This window comes from Limanda limanda, chromosome 18 (assembly GCF_963576545.1).
Source record: "Limanda limanda chromosome 18, fLimLim1.1, whole genome shotgun sequence".
Taxonomy (NCBI): domain Eukaryota; kingdom Metazoa; phylum Chordata; class Actinopteri; order Pleuronectiformes; family Pleuronectidae; genus Limanda; species Limanda limanda.
Window position 1 is genome coordinate 4,370,690 of NC_083653.1, and position 20,172 is coordinate 4,390,861.

Here is a 20,172-nt window from a genome sequence, read left to right on the forward strand (position 1 = left end):
TGGAACAGTTACTAAACTGAACTGTATATCATTAAGTCAAAATTACTGTCATAAGCAAAACAGGGCTTTTTAGAATAATTTAATAACATTTGATTTAGTTTTCAATTACTATCTTGTCAATAAAATGTCTGACAATAGTGAAAATGTGTAATTTCCTGTTAAAATCACATAAAGATTCAATTAACCTGGATGTCAAAGAGAGAAAAGCAGCAAATCCTCACATCTGAGCCGAGAACGTTGTTTGATTTATGATTCAAACAGTTATAAAGATTCTTGATTAATTTTCCTTTTTATTATTTAACCAGTAATTGTCTCTGCAACAGGACAAAGTGTTGTGACAACTGCTTCTATGCAAACGGTGGTTTCTGCACAGGACGTGTGTTAAATCAGGTTTTTTCTCCATGTTATTTGCTTTGCTCCTTCACTTGTTTGAATTGTTGTGGTTGAAACTGTGAAGTGTTCAAGTTTAAATACAGATCCAGTGTTGAAATATCAGTTTCCAAAAAGATCACAGAGGACCCACAAACAATAAGTGGCTGTAGATCGTTCTGCTGTAAATTGCTGTCAAAATGAAAAATACAAATACCTGAAGGAAAACTCTAATTCACAATGTGACACACGTGTGTTTCTGGACATTTTAACCGTGCACTGACAACGTTTGGTCTTTGTTTATGTGTTTACATGTGTCAGGTTTCCCCCGTCTGTCAAACACCAGAGCACACAATGGGAGCAGGACTGGGAGTATACTGGGATTCAGCCCCTGTGTCACTTGCTTCCTTTACATCGCTCCACGTCTCCTCCACCTGAGGCTTCACTCGCGGTGATTGAGTGTGACAAACACTGGAAATGCATCCTGTCTGTTTATGTGTTTGTGTGTCTGTCTGTGTGTGTTTGTGTGTTGTGCAGTGGACGTGCCCTCCTTGTAAATGAGTGGAATATTAAAGGCATGCGAACAGAAAGCACAGCAGAGCCGGGATGGAGACGCCAGCAGGCAGCTGCTCCTCTCTCAGGTTTATCGTCTGAGATTTCTCTTTTCTTTTTTTTTCTTGAAATATAAATAAGCAGGAGAGATGATAGAAGTCGCTCAAACTAGAAGAAAAACACACACATGCTCCAGCAGCACAAAGGAGGCGTTTGAACTTCTCTGTAGGTATGAGGCTGCTCGCACAACATAAGAGAGGAACTCTGACTTTTTTATAATTTCAACACTGTGAACTCGTATGGATGAAGTCACACTCGACGGCTTTGATCGCTGCTGCTTCTCTTTAGTCTTCACTTGCTCTGTTACCTACTCTGTATATGTTTATATAGCCTGTGGAGTGTGTGTGTGTGCGTGTGTGTGTGTGTGTGTGTGCGTGTGTGTGTGATGCAGCACATCTCAGAGAGCCAGAGCAAATATTAGAACACGTAGCAACTGTCTTTATTGAACACCAGCATTTGAGAAGGTAGGGATTTTAACACATGTATATAGTTAAAACCTACAAGAAAAAGTAATTTAAATATTTATATATATCTTTACAAATGTTCATGGGCGAGTCGGTCGGAGCTCGTGGCGGCTGAACTTCAGGGGAGTGTACAAAGATAGACATGCACAGGGAGGAGGAACACCGGCAACCGCAGAGTCACCTTTTACAAAATGGCTGAGTTGGACCCTTCTCTCTCTCTCCTGTCTCGCTTTCACTCACTTCATCTCTGTCACACACACACTCACACACACACACACACACAGACACACACAGAAGTGTATCCCACCCCAGGCAGTGGCATTACAGTCTCCCTTTCTCTGTCGTCCACATGGTAAACACACTGGTTGCTATGGCACTGATTGTAGAGCGGAGAAATAATAAAGAAAAGTGTGTGTGTGTGTCAGGGTCCAGGAGGGGTTTGCACGACAGGTTGTGTGTGTGTGAGTGTGTGTGAGTGTGTGTGTGAGGGTCAGGGTCTGTGTTTTGTTTGGAAAATGAAAAACAATTTCAATTGAGGCAAAACTGGGACTTTTGAGGTCGATGTCAAACATTTCTTGGATAATTTAATACAAAACAGATCAAAACGAAGCGTCAGAGAATAGAAAAGTGAATCGGTTTTTGTATTTCTGCAGAAAATCCACACCTGAATCTATCATTTAGTGTGTCTGTGTGTGTGTGTTTGTGTTGTGTTGTGTTGTGTGGTACAACCCCTGTCCTGGAAAACACTGACGTCAGTATATGTCCATGTTTACTTCCTGTTTTCCAAATAATAAATAAACAAAAATGTCTTGGATGAGTCACAGCCGTCTCCATGGCGAGGCTCCCCCTTGTCATCACACACACACACACACACACACACACACACTTACAGAGGAAGTCTTATTTGGGACACTTCCGGTTCGTGTTGCATCACAACACAAGGTAAATAAATAACAATAAATATGAATTGTCCCAATGAAGACACAGTAATGCCTGGGAATTAACAAATCCTTTCTGAGTGCACACACACACCCACCCACACACACACACACACCCACCCACACACACACACACACACACACTCGTACAAACACACACTCCTAAATGCAGCGCTCCAAGGCACGGGACCAGGCGGAGGATGGGGGGGCTACTCAGTCTTTTCCGTTTTCCCGTCTTTGCTCTGCAGCGGCTCGGCTGTTTTCCGGAGCTGCGTCTTTTCTGAGCTGCTGTTGATCTGCTGGTCGTTGGCTCCGCCCGTCTTCCCGCTGGAGTTCTTGTCCAGGTAGTTGAGCATCTCGCTCAGGACCGTCTGGAAGGTGCTGAGCGCCGCGCAGACCGCCGGCGTGCCGAACCCGTGAGTGATCAGACTGTCGGGAGAGAGAGAGAGAGAGAGGAGCAGAGATTCACCGTGAGGACACACTCAAAGCCATCTGTTCCGTTCGGGTGGAAATAAGAGTCAGAGCATCAGTGGTACGTTCGGGGTGGTGCAGGTTTCTTTGACTTCCCCCCCCCCCGAACCCCCCCCCTCCCTACCGCCCCTGCATTGTGCAGCTTCTAATCCTCCTGAAAGAGTTCCTTTGGTCGGACTAACCCCTTTCAGAGAAGAGTTTTCATGTCCTCTGATGGTCTAAGTGCTGTTTTTCACCCTGACGCTCTGAATCCTCACTGTTCTATTAAATTCTAAGCTTGAATATTGTTAAGTTCGAACACATGATATATAGATTAGTGCTAAAAACGATTGCTCATGTAATTGATTAAGTTAATTGTTTGGGGAAAAAACTGCAAACTTGCCAAATCTCCCCATGTACTCACAACTTTTTTTAAGCAGACCTCATATTTGAAGCTTTGGACGGTTTTGATTGCACTAATTAATTTTACATTAATGAGGCCAGGACAATTATCAATGAAAATCATGTTTAGTTGCAGCAATAATACGGACACAGATGTTTTATATATCGGTTTTACAACGTATAACAGCTGAATTGGTTTTCAAAATCTAAACTGGGTGTGTTTATCCATCAAAATCATAATTAACCATCTTTTTATCTTTGTAAACCACTATATGTATTATTAAAGAAGTTGACCTTCCAGTTGAATACATTTGAAAGCACTGAAATCTCAGGGTCTCTTTTCCAACCGGACCTGTTGTGGTCCACTCCCTCACATCTGTGTTTATAAAATGAGCTTGTATCTGAAAACTGGATCTGTTCCCTCCGGACACTCGATGAGACTCTGTACATTCTGCGAAGGCCGACGCCATCGATGTGACATTTCTGCTAACAAGCCGCTGCTGCCTCCTCCTCTGTTGCCGCTGCCAAACAACAAAACTGCACAGCTGCACATTTTCCGAAATGGCAAAGAGGTCAGGGCCAGACCGGAGAGACAGCTTCAGCACGGGAACACGAGTCTCAGCTCGGTGTGAATTGCAGAGAGTGAGTCCTGATTGTTGTCAGGGTGCATTGTTAGTCAGGGTGTGTGTGTGTGTTACCTGAAGTGTGTGAGGTGTCTCTGGATGTCCAGGTCCAGGATGGGGGTCGGTCTGGACGAGCCCAGAGGAGAGCGGTCTTGGCTCAATAAATCCTGGAACTCCTTACAGATTTGCCTGTTAGACAGAGGGAGGGAGGGAGGGAGGGAGGGAGGGAGGGAGGGAGGGAGGGAGGGTTTACCATCTGTCTCTAGCACAACTGTCGCTATTTCTCTCCCCCCCCCCTTCTTCTACCCATCCTCAAGGTTTTGCATCAACCCACACAAACAATATTTCCTCTGAGCCGACGCTACAGGAGCAAGACGAGTTCAGTGTCGATCCTTAAAAAACAAAACCTGAATCCAAAAACACGTCGGTTTCACACATTTATGCCGACTGGGTTTGGATTGTATTACTTTTATTCTGCCTTTGAAATCATCGCTGTTCAGCCGAGTGAGAAACGAGTGGGAGCTGATTCCCTTCAGCATGTTCAGTTCTCAATGTGAAATCGTGCTTGTCCCGAAATTAACATGTTTAAAGCATGAAAAGTGTTTTTGAAGACGTCTTTATTCACAAAAAACTAATATATTATGTGTTTAGTAACGTTTCCATTTATTGCTTCTTAACCTTGATTGTAGTTTCTCATTTGCTCGACTCTTGCAGGAGCAATGCAACCACTGATTTCCTTTTAAAACTGATTTCTATCACAGATTTCCCTCAAGATGTCTGGTTAGTGATGAGATAAATCATTTGCACATCTGGAACTTATAGACATTTGATCCAAAGGCTAAACCGAAGCTTCCATCGTGGCCATGGAGGTAAAACGCTGACATCAGGACAGAGGAGGAATAAAATAAACTGTATCTTGCAGATTACACAGATCAAGACAGTTTTCAGGACGCCTCCTTCCTTTTCCAGTTAACTCACGAGTTTGTGTGTCTGTGTGTGAATGTCACTGCGAGCTCTTACTTTGTTGCCAGAACCATCTTCTTGCGTGCGCTGGTTTCTTTGGGCTCGCTGTGCTGCCTGGCCAGGTGCTCCCCCACCGCCTTGCTGGGGAACTCTGTCTCGCAGGTGTAGCCAAAGTCCCTCGCCAGGTGGAGCGCCTCACCTGAACACATCCAAAAAACAAAAAGACTGATGAGACACATGCTTGAGAGGGTTGAATATGAAAAAGAGGAGTGGGAGATGTGGCCTCACCTTCCACCAGGGAGGTGAGCAGGGTGACGTTGGCAGCTTTCCTCCGGCCTGCCGGCAGGTTGAGGCCCAGCCGGTCCAACTTCTCCCGAAGACACCTGCCGCCGTTCTTAGACTTCGCTCTGCGGGAGAGGAAAAATAACTTTACATCACATATCCCACAAATCATCAAAGGACTTGGATATCTGGATCACACATCACCAGCAGATACGAATCCCGTGGCCTCCTTCTTCTACAAAAGAGCCGTGTGTTTAATTAAAGTCTTGCACGTAACGAGGGAAGAATGTAGATTTCTTTTCTTTGCTTTGACAAAGCTGTGAAATTAATCAGGAAATTCAAAGAACACGTCAACTCATTACGTGTGAAATATGCTTCCAGTGACTACATAGATGTGGTCACTGGTTCCCAGGAGTTTCTTCATTTATAGATGGAGCATTTTTCCATATACCCAAAGTGAGGAAGATCTATTTTGGAAGCTGAAGTCCCTGTAGTTTCTTTTCTTCCTTAAACTTTGAGTTCAACTTTAAACGGAGCTGTTCATCTCGAAATCGATCATATTTTGTATTTGACGTGTTCCCAAAACAAAAGTTGTCGAGCTCAAAAATAGTGTGTTTACCCAAATCCAATATACCACAATAAAAGCACAGACATGAAATACTATCAAAGCACTACAAGGCTGCAGGAAAACAGGATAATATATATATGTGTGGTAAAATAAAGGATTAAATGTCTATATAAAAGGTTTTTAATTGATACTGTTGTCCACATCTATACAACCGAGCTTGTATCATATACATTTATATTTAATGTTGCTTAGAGTCTTCACGACAAATACAATTTCACGAGGCTTTCTGCGACATATGTGATTTTTTTTGTCTATTCGCACGTTTTCTTTCATTCGTTGTTTATTTCTCATCTTGTAGGACCATCCATCCTCTCTCTCTCTCTGTCTCTCTCTCTCTCCTCCTCCCCCCTTCCCTTTATGCCCTCTCTCCCTCTTTCTATCTCCTCTTCCCCCCTTCCCTTTTCTCTCACACCTCATCAATAATACAGCGCTGGCAACTCTTGCTTTCCTCTGGCTCCTCTGATCCTGACGTGCTCTGGCCTGGTCTCGCCTCCCTCTGGCTCCCGGGGCCACGGCGCCACGTGCAGACCGGGCCCGGCGTTCGCCTACAACACGTCTTTGTGGGCGGGATACTGTTCAACCCCCTGTTTCATCTTTGGGCTACAAAGACTCGCCGGCCAGATTCAGGCTTAAAAATAACCTTTGTCCCTTTTAAAATCTCCATTCTGTCACATTCTTATGGTTTAGTTCTATTTTGATAGTAGTTTGGTTGGTGGACAGATTATCAGGGTCATCTTTACAGTTTCCACCTGGTATTTTAATGTTTAATATAATTTTGTTGTTGCTTATAGCTTGTGTTTGTGTATCATTTTGAATTATTCAATCTTTCTTTCTGTTGGGATGATCCTGAGTGGCGTCTCCCACAGAGAGATTCATGTATAGTGGGAAGTTTTAGGCCTGGGCTCCCAGTCAGAAACTTCTTGTATTTGTAGATACGCTAGAAATTATTCTTTAAAAGCTGCAAAGACGTATTTTAGAAATAGAAACAGATCAAATGGTTTAATGTGGAGCTTTTAGGCTACGATAAATTGAAATTAGGAAACGGAAAGAGTCCAGGGAAGCAGAAATGAAAGAGCTTTAAAAACTATGCTCTCAGTTTGACTTGTCTTTAAGCAATAAGTCTGTGTAGTTACATTTAGAGCCATTAAGGATGCTGGTTGTAGTCAGATCTCTCCTCTGTGTGTGTGTGTGTGTGTGTGTGTGTGTGTGTGTGTGTGTGTGTGTGTGTGTGTGTGTGTGTGTGTGTGTGTGTGTGTGTGTCTCTTTGTACTGACCTGCGCAGTATGCCGCCCAGTAAGGAGGCGTTGAGGCACTCTGGCGGGGACAGTCGTCTCTTCACCTCGGCGATGGTGACTTTGTACTTGGAGGTGGAGCTGAGCAGGGAGAGTCGACCCGGTACCGAGCAGAACAGATCTGTAGGATTCACCACACACGTCCCTCCTGCGCACACAAACAACAACAACACCTGTTACAAAACGGCTCCAGAGCAGCAGTGTCGCTAGAAATGTAGTTTACAGGATTCAGCAGCAAATCGTACCACAAGTTATCTCAGGGCACTTTTCATATGAGGCAGAAAATGGATCTTTAAACTTGTTCAAATTGGAAATGACTCGAGATGCAAGTGTCTTATAGGAATTTAAATAACTTAAACAGGTGTTTTTCAATGAGATAAACCAACATGAAGCTGATATGATCGATTCATGACAAAGAAAGTAAACAATCACTGCTGAAAAACTTTTACACAAAAGAGCTGTGGACAGGTCTTGTAGGTTTCCAAGCTCGAGCTACTTTTTGTGAATTAATGGTGAAATTCTTGACCTAAACCACGTTTCTGTTTGAAGCTGCAGGGCTCAATGGGGGGGGGGGGGGGGGGTCAGGATGTCAGCTGACCCGGCCTTTGGTGTGTTCTACTGTGTTTGTAATTGTCTTCACAGTGCACAGGCTTTTGAGAAACCTTTGGGCAAATTCGGGGGAAAAGCAAGAAAATATTTGCTTATTTAGTAACATGGATTTAAAGGTTTGGTTTGGATTCCACTGTTCACATTTCAACATTGAGGATGTGACCACAAGGTTCTGTCGACGCACAAACCATCTGCTTTTAAATCCCTCTCGCCCTCACATGTATGTAAAATATTATTATATGTATATTTATAGTTAAAGTTTTTATGAGCGTTTTTCTAGTAAACAGGATTACGCAAGAACTACTGGACAGATTACCATGAAACTTTGTGAAGGGATGCTGTGTCATCAACCCAATCAAGTGCTGTAAAGATGCAAAGTGAAGTATCTCTCAACATACTACTACTACTACTACTACTACTACTACTACTACTACTACTGCGTCTTAGAATACATTTTACTCTATCAAAGACAAAAGTGCTATGTAAAAAAAGCCAAAAGCCATTACAACAGCACTTTACTTTTAGTGCAGGTGGTCGACTCTAAAGACCTTGAGAAGCCTTAAGTCACAGAGGATACACAAAACAAAAACCATATCCTTCTCGACCTCAAATGTGAAGTTTTGGCTTTAGGAAAATCCGACTGACACATGTTAATTTGTTTTTTACCGTCTGTGCAAACACATGCCATGAATTTCAACCTTTGTTTTGTTGCATTGGGTCTCACTTCTTATTTCAAAGAATCTGGGCCTGATATGAGAATAAAGAAAATGTGTAATTCACCTTTTTTGTGTTACAAGGAGTATTGAAATCCAAAATTCAAGGTTTACCCCTCGACAAATGAACACTGCAGTTCTCCTACGTAACTCCAAAAATGGAGACAAATTTTGTTCAGGTACAATTGTGTGTTTTTATTTAATTTATCTTTAATCACTCAATCAGAACTCACTTCATCATCCAGTTTATTTGCCAAAATCAAGAAAAGAAGAAATATGTGTTTTGGTATTGAGCGGTTATCTCTTTACGCTTCACAGCTTATTTTTTTTTATCTTCCTTGCACTCACCTCAGTGTATAGCTTTAAACAAAATACATGTTTAAATATTATTTGAATCTAAAGTCAAGACAGTAATTATTGTGTAGAGCTTCACTCAGCCCATAAAAATACATATGACCAAGTAGTTAATCCTCCCTGGGCATGATCGATGTTTTCCCTCTCTGCTCTTCATCAGCCTCCTTTTCACTACTTAAATATTACTTCATCTTTTTTTTACTAAGAACATATATTGGTAATTCTGTTCCAGCTCAATATTTGTCTGTATGTACGAACTGTCGGCTCGAATCCCGGGAGGCAGAAACAAAAACCTCCCTTTAATCACCTTCCAACAACCGCCACGCTGATTTCATTGTGTACTCGAGGCTCCTGGATGTGTGAATAAATGATCGCGGCTGTGATGGTGAAGGCTCTTTCACATTATTAATTGCATCTGAATCAGTCTCGCTGGATCCTCCTGGAATATATCGACTGCTCTGAGTCGGCCTATTATTATTAAACTTTCACTCGAACCCACGTCTCAAGCAGCCGAGACGCAAGGTTCTCCGTCTGATGTACTGTAGGCTATATTCTATTATTCATCTCCCTCATTATCAAATCTAACAGCAGGGTGTGTCGCTTTGTTGTTAGGCCGCGTGCTGGATATGATGGAATGAAGAAAATGACGCCATTTAGGCAGAGTGGAACGCCGCTGCAGGCGAGGATTGGCTTTTTCTTTCCGGGGGCATTGCGGACAATTTGGCCGAACAGCTAAACCTCATGTGTGACCCCATGTTATCTGTGAAATCAGAACAATCTGGTAAATAGATATTCATGGTGGAAACAGGAAGTGCAGTGGGGCCTGTGGTGTGTTAAAGGTCCAGGTTCAGCACCGTGGACAGCGACTGTCGCCTGTGACATCATAACGCTGCTGTAGTCCAGAGGGCCGCACTTTGAGCAAGGCATGATGGGAGTTGTATTTCAGACGTGGCTGTCAAACCATTTCAAGTCGAGGGAATCTACGGATGCTATTGGTTAAAGTGTGTATGTTTGTGTGTGTTTTTGTGCCTGTACTGTACTTGTGAGGACCATTTTAAGCATAGACCCTATAGAGTGGGGACATTTTTAGAAAGTGAGGACATTTTGGCCGGTCCTCACTTTTCAAAAGGGATGTTTGAGGGTTCAGACTTGGTTTTAGGATTAGAATTGGTTAGGGTAAGATTACGGTTAGGGTTAAAATTAGAATTAGGGTTATAGGGTTAGAGTTAAGGTTAGAGTTATATGGTTAGGGTTATATGGTAAGGGTTAAGGTTAAGGCTGTAATTAGAATTAGGGTTAGAATCTGAATAAGGTTTAGGTTTGGGTTATATGGTTAGGGTTAGGTTAAGCATCCATCCTTTCTCAGCTAATTGTTCTGAAAATAAAGTGACATGTATATAACCTGAGTTATAATCATAATATAATGTGAGTCACATTATTATTAAACAAACTGTAGCTTCCACTTCAGACTTCCTCCATGTGTTGGGTTAGGGTAAGAATTAGAATTAGGGTTATAGGGTTATAGGGTCAGAGTTAAGGTTAGGGTTATATGTTAAGGGTTAGGGTTAAGGCTGTAATTAGAATTAGGGTTAGAATCTGAATTAGGTTTAGGTTAGGGTTTTATTGTTAGGGTTAGGTTTAGGCATCCATCCTTTCTCAGCTAATTGTTCTGAAAATAATGTGAATAACCTGAGTTATAATCATACTATAATGTGAGTCACATTATTATTAGACAAACTGTAGCTTCCACTTCAGACTTCCTCCATGTGTTCATAGAAATGGACGCATGAGTAGAAGGATCATCACTAAATGAAGAACAGGGTGTTTCTCTCTTTTTGTGTCTGTGTGTGTATCTGTGTGTGTGTGTATATGTGTGTGTCTATGTGTGTCTATGTGTGTGTGAAGTCCATCTCTTTCTGCGTGTGACACCAACCGGGGCCCGGCCTGTCTGTCAGCCTCACGCGTTCTGACAGGGGCCGCGCGCCTCTGGAAGCCGCGGGTTCACATCACATTAATTCGCCTAAAAATGTTTTGATTCAGAGTAGTTTGTATTTCACGTTGCCAAGGGCGATCGCAAAGAGCTGCTGCCGGTAGAGCAGTCGGTGCCGCCCGGGGCCCAGAGGCGATAACGGTATTTAAGCAGCGGAGAGTAGCCTGGGGCGGGCGGGATCACACACGGAATCAAGCGCCTCCTTTTTACAAGATCCGCGCGAAAATTAAAGAAAAAGGGAGACAAGGGCCAAATGTCGTATTTCCTCAAATTCTAACAACGTTGTTTACAAATCCAAAAAGAAGAAGAAGAAGGAGAGGGAGAGAAAGAGGAAGAGGAAGAAGAAGAGGAAGAAGAAGAGGAAGAGGAGGGAGACACGGGCCAAATGTCGTTTTCCTCAAATTCTAACAACGAATGTTTACAAATCCCAAAAGAAGAAGAAGGAGAGGAAGAGGAAGAGGAAGAGGAAGAGGAAGAGGAAGAGGAAGAGGAAGAGGAAGAGGAGGGAGACACGGGCCAAATGTCGTTTTCCTCAAATTCTAACAACGAATGTTTACAAATCCAAAAAGAAGAAGAAGAAGGAGAGGAAGAGGAAGAGGAAGAGGAAGAGGAAGAGGAAGAGGAAGAGGAAGAGGAAGAGGAAGAGGAAGAGGAGGGAGACACGGGCCAAATGTCGTTTTTCCTCAAATTCTAACAAGGAATGTTTACAAATCCAAAAAGAAGAAGAAGGAGAGGAAGAGGAAGAGGAAGAGGAAGAGGAAGAGGAAGAGGAAGAGGAAGAGGAAGAGGAAGAGGAAGAGGAAGAGGAAGAGGAAGAGGAAGAGGAGGGAGACACGGGCCAAGTGTCGTTTTCCTCAAATTCTAACAACGAATGTTTACAAATCCAAAAAGAAGAAGAAGAAGGAGAGGAAGAGGAAGAGGAAGAAAGGGGGAGAGTAGTCTCGACAGAAGAAGATGGAGACGCGTGCACGCCACTACACAGCGTGAACGCGCCTCCCACAGATCAGCTGGATGTGCTGCTGCAGTGTACAGAGAGAGAGATAGAAAGGGGGGGGGGGGGTGGTGATTAAAAACACAGACGACTCCTCCTAAGTAGCGGAGTGATTTTTCTTTTGAAAAAGGTTATGTGAATATTCATGCCGCCAAAGCCGCAGTCAGAAAGAACAACATTAATATGATCTGGGCTGAATCCGAGGCCCCGCTCCGCATTAACATATCAAAGCGTGTGCCCGAGGCGAGAGAAGCTATCGATACGGGAGCGGGAGGTAAAGCAAAGATTATTGGTTGTGATGGTTGCAGCGGCTGAGCTCAGGGCCAAGCACGGAGCTCCATTAACCGAAAGTGATAGCGCAGGGATTCCCGCGTCAATCCGGGAGAAAAGCCCCAGCGCCGAGGAAGGGTTCGTGAAAAATTAAACCCGGAGACTCAGAGACGGCTCTTCTGCGTGGAGAGCAAACACACACATGGTGTCAGAGGAACGGGAGCTGCAGCAAACACACGCACAACCACGCACAGACACGCAAGAGGAGAGTCACACATGCACAGCTTCACCTGAGTCCACAGCTTCACACCTCAAGCTGCTGCCACACAAACCACCAGCTTCTACAAGTCTGTGATCATCTCTGCCATTCGCAACACAAACCACAAATAATAACAAACCACAAATAACAACACACACAAACCACAGATAACAACACTAGGCCTTCGATGGAACACATACGGATTAAATAGCGTTTTGCAGGAGGAATCAAACACCTGATAAATGCAGACGACAGCTGAATTAAAATTGCATTTTTAGTTTGAGGCAAATCTCATCTATATTAACCACAGGCCACCATGTTAATGTTTATCTATGATTTATTTATAGAATTACATTTATTTTGACAATAAACCTTATACACCTATAATTAAATTATGATATAGTCCCTTTTTTGACATTATAAATTACTTAATAGACTGGTATTTGTTTTTTCTTATTTTCTATAGGTTAGAAAAAATATAGGATCATATAAACAGGCTAATTGGGTTATACATTAGTAATGCCCGTGATTTTCTATTCACATTCATTACTCAATAAAGGTAGGATTTCATGATGATGATAGGCTATATCTTTTTTTTTAACATAATTATAGACTTTAAATTCTGTTTTTTGTTAGGTCAATAGAAATATAAGATTATAGCATAAATAGGCAAATTGGGCAAAATATTAATACATAATATTACCCGTGTTTTCCTGTTTGAATTAATTACAGAATAAAAACAAGATCGTCCACAATGAGTAGAATAATAACTGAATTTATCTTATCTTATCCAAATAATAATTTTATGATCTGATTAATAATAAAATAGTTTGTTTTACGGTAACAAAGGGAAGCTGTCAGTCAGTCTGCATTACAACACACACTTCCTGTTTGAAGACAAACCTGTAGGCACCGCTTTAACAACACTGTGTGACAATGAGGTGTGTGTGTGTATATATATGTCAAATACACGTTTCTCTGTACATAGTGCGTTTATATTTAATAAATCTCAAATGATTATGTGTTACTCTCGACACTCGGTTTAATTTATCTCAGTATAAGATTCAAAGCCCTTTGGAGTGACTGATGAAAACGACCCGGTGTGTGTTGAGGTGTGTGTTGAGTTGTGTGTTGAGTGACAGTCTGCGCGTCTGTGTGCGTGTACCACAGTGTGTTAGTGTTTAAACAGGCGGGGAAGCGGTTGACAGGAGACAAGAGAGGGAAGCTCCCGCCTGTTTGTGTGTCTGCCGCCGCTGTCTCGTCGTGTCGAGCCTCCGGTATAAGAATAAAAAATAATAGTGATATAACGGGGGTCTTACCTCTCCGGATGACGCCCCCTTGTCCGTTCAGCACCAGCCCACACTGCGCCTCCACGGAGCCCTGCGGAGACACGCACTCATTAGCAGGAGCCGGGAGGTGGAACCGCTTCACCCAGATGTTGGTGCACCGCTGGAGACGCGACGTTTACGCAGCTGTCAGGTTTTCACATGCAGCGGATAATAATCCCCTTCTTCTTCATGTGGGAGCTGTCATGGTTTGTGATCAGTGAGTGGAGGTGCTGCTGCACCTGCAGTTAAACCCACCGTGGAACAACACTCAGCTGCAATGACACTGGAACCTACTGAGCAGGTTCAAGTGCAACTGTGCATTAATAATGACATTTAGGGGTAAACACAGGTTATTGATCTGAAACACAGAGACCTGTCTAAATGTTCTATTAGGGCTTAAGGACATATATCATATATCTACCTGTTTAGATATTTTTTTAGACATTTTGTGGAGGGATAAGGATAGAAGATGTTTCTCCCTGTACAGATTGTAATTTGTTAATATTGGATATACAAGTAAAATATGATATATGCACATTTCTGTGAAGGGATTTTCTCTTTTTAGATTAACATTAAGGTTTTACTTTAGAAACCTTGAGGGATAAATCTCTAAATTAGCTGGAAGTCAATCATTGCACGACCACTTAGATTTATCTAGTGGACCCTAAGGAGGGGCTTGACCCCTAGGTTGGAAACCATTGCCTCTCTATATGGATCCTTCAGGTTTCTTTGCACCACTGTGCAAATTACTTGGTGGGTGTGTAAACAAACCTGCAGAGTTAATTTACAAAATAAACTTTTTTTTAGTGAAATCATGATGGAATGGACATTTTGCACGTCAGAAACATTCAAGTGACATAGTTACACAATGATGAGGGTGATTATGATATGGGAGGGTTAGGGTCTGAGCACAAGATAATCAACTCCTTGGAATTACGCACTAAAAGCGTCCAAATGCGCATCCATGACGCACGGGTGCTGCCCTGTGGCACACCGCCAGTCCGCCCAGCTTCCTAGTGCATGGTGGAATCCTTTTTGTTAGAAAGTGTTCATCACTTAGCAGAGTCTGAGTGGAGCTGAGGGCGCAGCGGAATCAAGGATGCAGCTCACGGCTCAGCCAGAAACGAGCTTAATTCGAAAGGCTCGGGGCGATAAGGCGAGGACAGCACGACCCAGCAGCAGCAGCCAGACTCCGAGAGGACTCCAGCAGCCAACCTGTTGGGGTTTCTGCTCGGCTCCACCAGCACACTGCAACATGTAGGCCTGCAGAATACATATATATATATATATATATATATATATATAAGGGGGAACCTGTTACCGCCGCCATTTTGGTCCAGATCAGCCTCTCATGCTCAATCAATCAATCAAGTTGTATTTGTATAGCCCACATTCACAAATAACAATTCGTCTCATAGGGCTTTAACATGGTGAGACATCCTCTGTTCTTAACCCTCAGCAAGAGTCAGGAAACTTGGACTATGGGCAGAAAAGGTCTCTGGTTCGTCTCTGGTTCGACTCCACGGAGAAACAACAAAAAGACGAACCTGGATTGATCTGTCCAAAAATCCAAGAGGATTCTCCCTACCCTGTCTAGTGCCCCTGAGCAAGGCACCTTACTCCCCCAACATCTGCTCCCCATGGCTTCCCGCTGCTCTGTGTGTCCTGCACCAGATGGGTTAATCTTAATCTTTTAACAGGTAAAAATATGTAGAAACCTCAGAGAGAGCCACATGTGAGGGATCCCTCTCCCAGGACGGACACAAGTGCAATAGATGTCAAGTGTAGGAAAACATCATCGGGATTTAAGGTTTTTAGCAGCATCGATGAGGGTAAACATTTTTGAAAGATAACTGCAATACTATATGTCAAGCAGTCCTGCTGCAATCATAGTCTCCGGTCAGCAGCCAGCAAGATCACGATCCGAAGTGCTATCAACGATGTCATCTCGAAGGGAGAACACACGCTTTTTATTCAGAAAACACTTAATCCCTCTTGCGAGCCTGGAGCCCCAGATTAAAACCCGGAGTAAAGGAGGGGAGCGTGTTGCAGCTCTTTCTTAACCAGCTCCGGCTCTGTTCCTTTTCTTTACTGCTGCGGAGCTAAAGTGATTATAAAATCAATATACAAAACGCAGAGGTCCTGCATGAATTAGCTTAGTGACGGGGGGAAAGGTGTGGCAGCTGCTTTGGTTCCGCATGGAAATCTCTTTAACTCAGAGATGCGACCGGAGGCTGAGGCTGCACGAGAGCATGTGGCCGCATCTGTTCCGGTCGTGCGTCGAGATCAGGTTCACGAGCCGGTCCTTTCTTCTTCTTCTTCTCAATGAAAAGGGTAGGAGCCGCCGACAGCTTAGAAACACACACAGGACCTGGGGTGACACGACCCACCAGCGGCTCCCAGCCCGGAGGGGAGGAGAGCTCAGGAGAAACTCTAATAAACTCTAATAAACTCAAATAAACTCTAATAAACTCTAATAAACTCTAATAAACTCAAATAAACTCTAATAAACTCTAATAAACTCTATTAAACTCTTACAAACTCTAATAAACTCTAATAAACTCTATTAAACTCTATTAAACTCTAATAAACTCTAATAAACTCTATTAAACTCTTATAAACTCTAATAAACTCTATTAAACTCTTATAAACCCTTATAAACTCTAATAAACTCTAATAAACTCTAATAAACTCAAATAAACTCAAATAAACTCAAATAAACTCTATTAAACTCTTATAAACTCTAATAAACTCTATTAAACTCTATTAAACTCTTATAAACTCTAATAAACTCATAGAAAGTCACAGAAAAGCAAATTAATTTATAATAGAATGAAGTCAAATAAACTGTCGTATAAACAAAATTAAATATGGTATACTGTAAAATTGAATAATTATATTACAATGACGTTATTTTGACTAATATGAAGTTAATTGAATATAATGAAGTTAAATTGAATTTAATGAAGTTAAATTGAATAATATGAAGTGCATGGAATTATAGGGAGTACAATTGAATCACTGGAAGTACAATTGAATAATGTGAAGTTAAATTGAATAAAATTAAGTTAAATTGAATAATATGAAGTACAATTGAATTATTGGAAGTACAATTAAATTATATGAAGCACAATTGAGTCAAATGTAACCAAACAAAGCAAACCTATATTTAATTTTATATGAGTAGAATATTTGTGAATTGTTATCGCTGAATTAAATTAACCAAATTATTCAGTGTCAAATAAGATAATATAGAATATTTAATTGGATGTCAGACAGATCAATAAAAAATAATACAAATATTACAGGTACATAATATAATTAATAATAAGAACGCTATACATTTAAATACACATTTAATATCTATATTTAGGAACAATTCACCTTTTTTATTTTATTATATATCATCATCCTTATTGCCACACCCTTTAAATAAAGTTAAATTAATTCATTACAATAAAACTAAAATTACCCTAATATAAAATAATTTAAAAAAAACCTTATTATAATTTTTAAGCCAGATTTAAAAATTTAAAAAAGTTAATTAAAAAAAAATCCTTTGCAGTGTTGTGAAGTTAAAAATGTCGTGAGTTGGTAAATGTGGTTAACGTGTCGGTGTTGAACTGTGTTTTAACCACAGACGAGGTTTAACCAGCTCAGATGTCGCTGCATAAGTAACAAAGTTGATTGACGTTAAGTCGGTAATTGGATAAACTACGGTGCTTTATGGCGCCCGAGCCGGCCATTGTGCCCTGAACCCCGATCCGTTAATCCGCCCTTTACCGGAGAATAGAGCAACCAGCCGCTTTTCTTTGCCCCAGCACACACACACTCACACAGACACACTCACACACACACACACTCACACACACTGGAGCACTGTGCGAATCCGTTTTCATCTCGGACCATTTCTTTACATCGAATAGAATTATGTAAAATGTGGGTCACGTGTGCTGATGGAGAAATAAAGGGCGGGCTTCACAATGGGATTGTATGGACTGCCAGTCAATTAACCTTTAGAAGCAGCGCTGCTTTTCACAGCTGACATTTACTCAGCCTGCTGCACAGACACGTCTGCTTAGGCTGCCGGAATAAATCCTCCCAAATAAAAAGAATAAAGCCAATATTATTTCTGCTCCCAAGTACGAGGGAGGGTCGTGTTGCTGGAGATGTAACAGACACTCAGACACAGACATCTGCTGCCGGGTTTCTCCTCAACATGTTGGAATAGCTGCTGTACTAGAAGAAGGGGAGGAGGGTAGAGGGGGGGGGGGGGTTCAGTTGGAGGCACTGGTGGCTATACTGGTCGGACTGGTGTGCTGTCAGACTGTATGTGGGTGTTATTGAACTATAGAGGCAGGAGGAAGTGGCCCAGGTGATGAGAGGTGAGGGGGTGGAGGATGAATGGATGGAGGATGGAGGTTGGAAGATGGAGGATGGAGGATGGAGGATGGAGGGATGGATGATGGAGGATGGTGGATGGAGGATGGAGGATGGAGGATGGAGGATGGAGGATGGAGGATGGAGGATGGAGGATGGAGGATGGAGGATGGAGGATGCAAGATGGAGGATGGAGGATGGAGGATGGAGGATGGAGGATGGAGGATGGAGGATGGAGGATGGAGGATGGAGGATGGAGGATGGAGGATGGAGGGATGGATGATGGAGGATGGATGATGGATGATGGAGGATGGAGGATGGAGGATGGAGGATGGAGGATGGAGGATGGAGGATGGAGGATGGAGGATGGAGGATGATGGATGGAGGACGGATAGATGAATGGATGCATGGATGCATGGATGTATAGATGTATAGATGTATAGATGTATAGATGTATAGATGTATAGATGTATAGATGTATAGATGGATGGATGAATTGATGAATGAATGAATGAATGAATGGATGGATGGGAGGGAGGGAGGGAGGACCACCGGTACCTGCAGGTCGTCTCCCCCGGCCGGAGGCAGCCCCAGGCCGGCGGCGGGCAGCAGCCTCTGGTCCGCATGGTGCATGCCGTAGGCCTGGGAGCCGTGTGACGTCATCAGCGACAGGTCATGGCGGCGGTAGGCGTCCAGGCAGCCCAGCTCCCGGCGCTGCTGCTCGTCCAGGCACGACGACTTGAGGGCCGAGCGGGCGCTGTGCAGGTTGATGAAGTCCCCGGGCTCCCCGTGGTGCAGCTGCTGGTAGTACTGGCCCGAGTGCAGCGAGTTCAGCCCGTAGGCCTCCGGGGCCACGGCCGGGTGCGAGTGCTGGAACTCGTAGTGGAAGGACTGGTGGTGCAGGGGCGTGTACTGGTGGTTGGCGGAGAAGTAGGGCGACGCGAACTCCGTGGCCCCCGGCGCCGGGTAGGTGAGCGGCGAGGAGGAGGAGTAGGCGACCGAGGAGTTGGCCACGGACTCCAGGCACCCGAGCTGCATGAGCCGGTAGCTGTTGGATCCGTCGTGACGTATCTGCAGGAGGAGAAAGGAGCCGGTGAGAGGTGCGAGGTGTCGCTTCTCCCGCTGGAAACCACCTGAAGGAGATGTCACTTCCACAAGCCCGAAAGCGGAACGACGAGGCAACAGGAGCCATCGCTATTCTTTTTTTTTTTTTTTTTTTAATCCTCCTCCCTTTCCCTGTCACTCTGCTCGTTTAAAAAAAAAAAAAAAAAAGTCTTAGAGTCTGTTCTGTGTTATTATTATTATTAAACTATGGAGGAGTCTCTGGAACCCAGCGTTCCCAGTGCAGGAGGAGGTAAGACGCAGCGGAGTGTTCCGCCCTGACGTGCTCGAATCACACGGTTACCCACAATAAAAAAAATCCTATCATTCCATCCTCCATGCACATTATTACAACCATCATCTGTGTTATTATTATAATTAAAAAACCTACGCGAGCGGAGCCCTTGTGTAAAAACCACACGTGTCCAAATTCCCCCCCTGAAAAAGTGATAATAATATCTTCTCCTGCTCGTAAAAAATAATCCCACGAATTAAAAAGGATAAATAAACGAGCCTTACCTCTGCGTCGTGGACAAGTCCGGGGAAGGTCGCTGACATTGTGCCTTCTGCAAAAGTGTGTTTTTGTGTTGTGGTCCCTCTCGCTTCCTCTCCGGTTGCTCGGTCGAACAGCAGCAGCAGCAGCAGCAGAGAATAAATGAAAATGCGTTAAAATCCCAGTAAAAAAAGCAGGTTGGAGAGAAATGGAAAAGTCCCGGTCGCTCGGTGTGGGCTCGGCGGCAGGAAGCTGGAGAGCGGCTCCCTCTGCACGGACGGGGCTGGCGCACGGATTTTGTACTTGCAGGGTATTTCTCGGCTGATGTCGTAGGTCCCTTGGTAATATAGAAGTTTTGAAAATTAAGCATCAGCACTGAGGAATGGGAGGACAATAGACGGAGCGGAGCATCCCAGGAGACAAGGAATAAATATTGTATCTTCGCCTTAATAAGGAACCAAGTGCTTCTTTCAACATTTTTATACCCTTTTTCTGGACTTTTTCTATTTTGTGCCACATTCTCCTGTCCACTCGCTTATTATATCTTTTGGTTATTATTGTTATTTTTTGCTTATTCTCTCCATCCAACACATCGGTTGTTGTTTTTTTTCTTTTTACTCGAATTAAACGGATTTTTCAACGGAAACGCGAGTTTGCTTTG

General features: G+C 43.2%; 1 protein-coding gene across 1 annotated transcript; it reads right to left on the reverse strand.

Moving 5' to 3' along the window:
• Window positions 1-2,592: 2,592 nt before the first annotated feature.
• Window positions 2,593-19,576, reverse strand: tfap2d (transcription factor AP-2 delta (activating enhancer binding protein 2 delta)). Its single transcript, XM_061091925.1, has 8 exons — window positions 19,538-19,576; window positions 18,476-18,988; window positions 13,529-13,589; window positions 7,006-7,171; window positions 5,110-5,228; window positions 4,879-5,020; window positions 3,934-4,047; window positions 2,593-2,812 (listed from the first exon to the last, which is right to left on the reverse strand). Exons 1-8 carry the CDS (start codon window positions 19,574-19,576, stop codon window positions 2,593-2,595), a joined length of 1,374 nt encoding a protein of 457 aa, XP_060947908.1.
• Window positions 19,577-20,172: the final 596 nt, after the last annotated feature.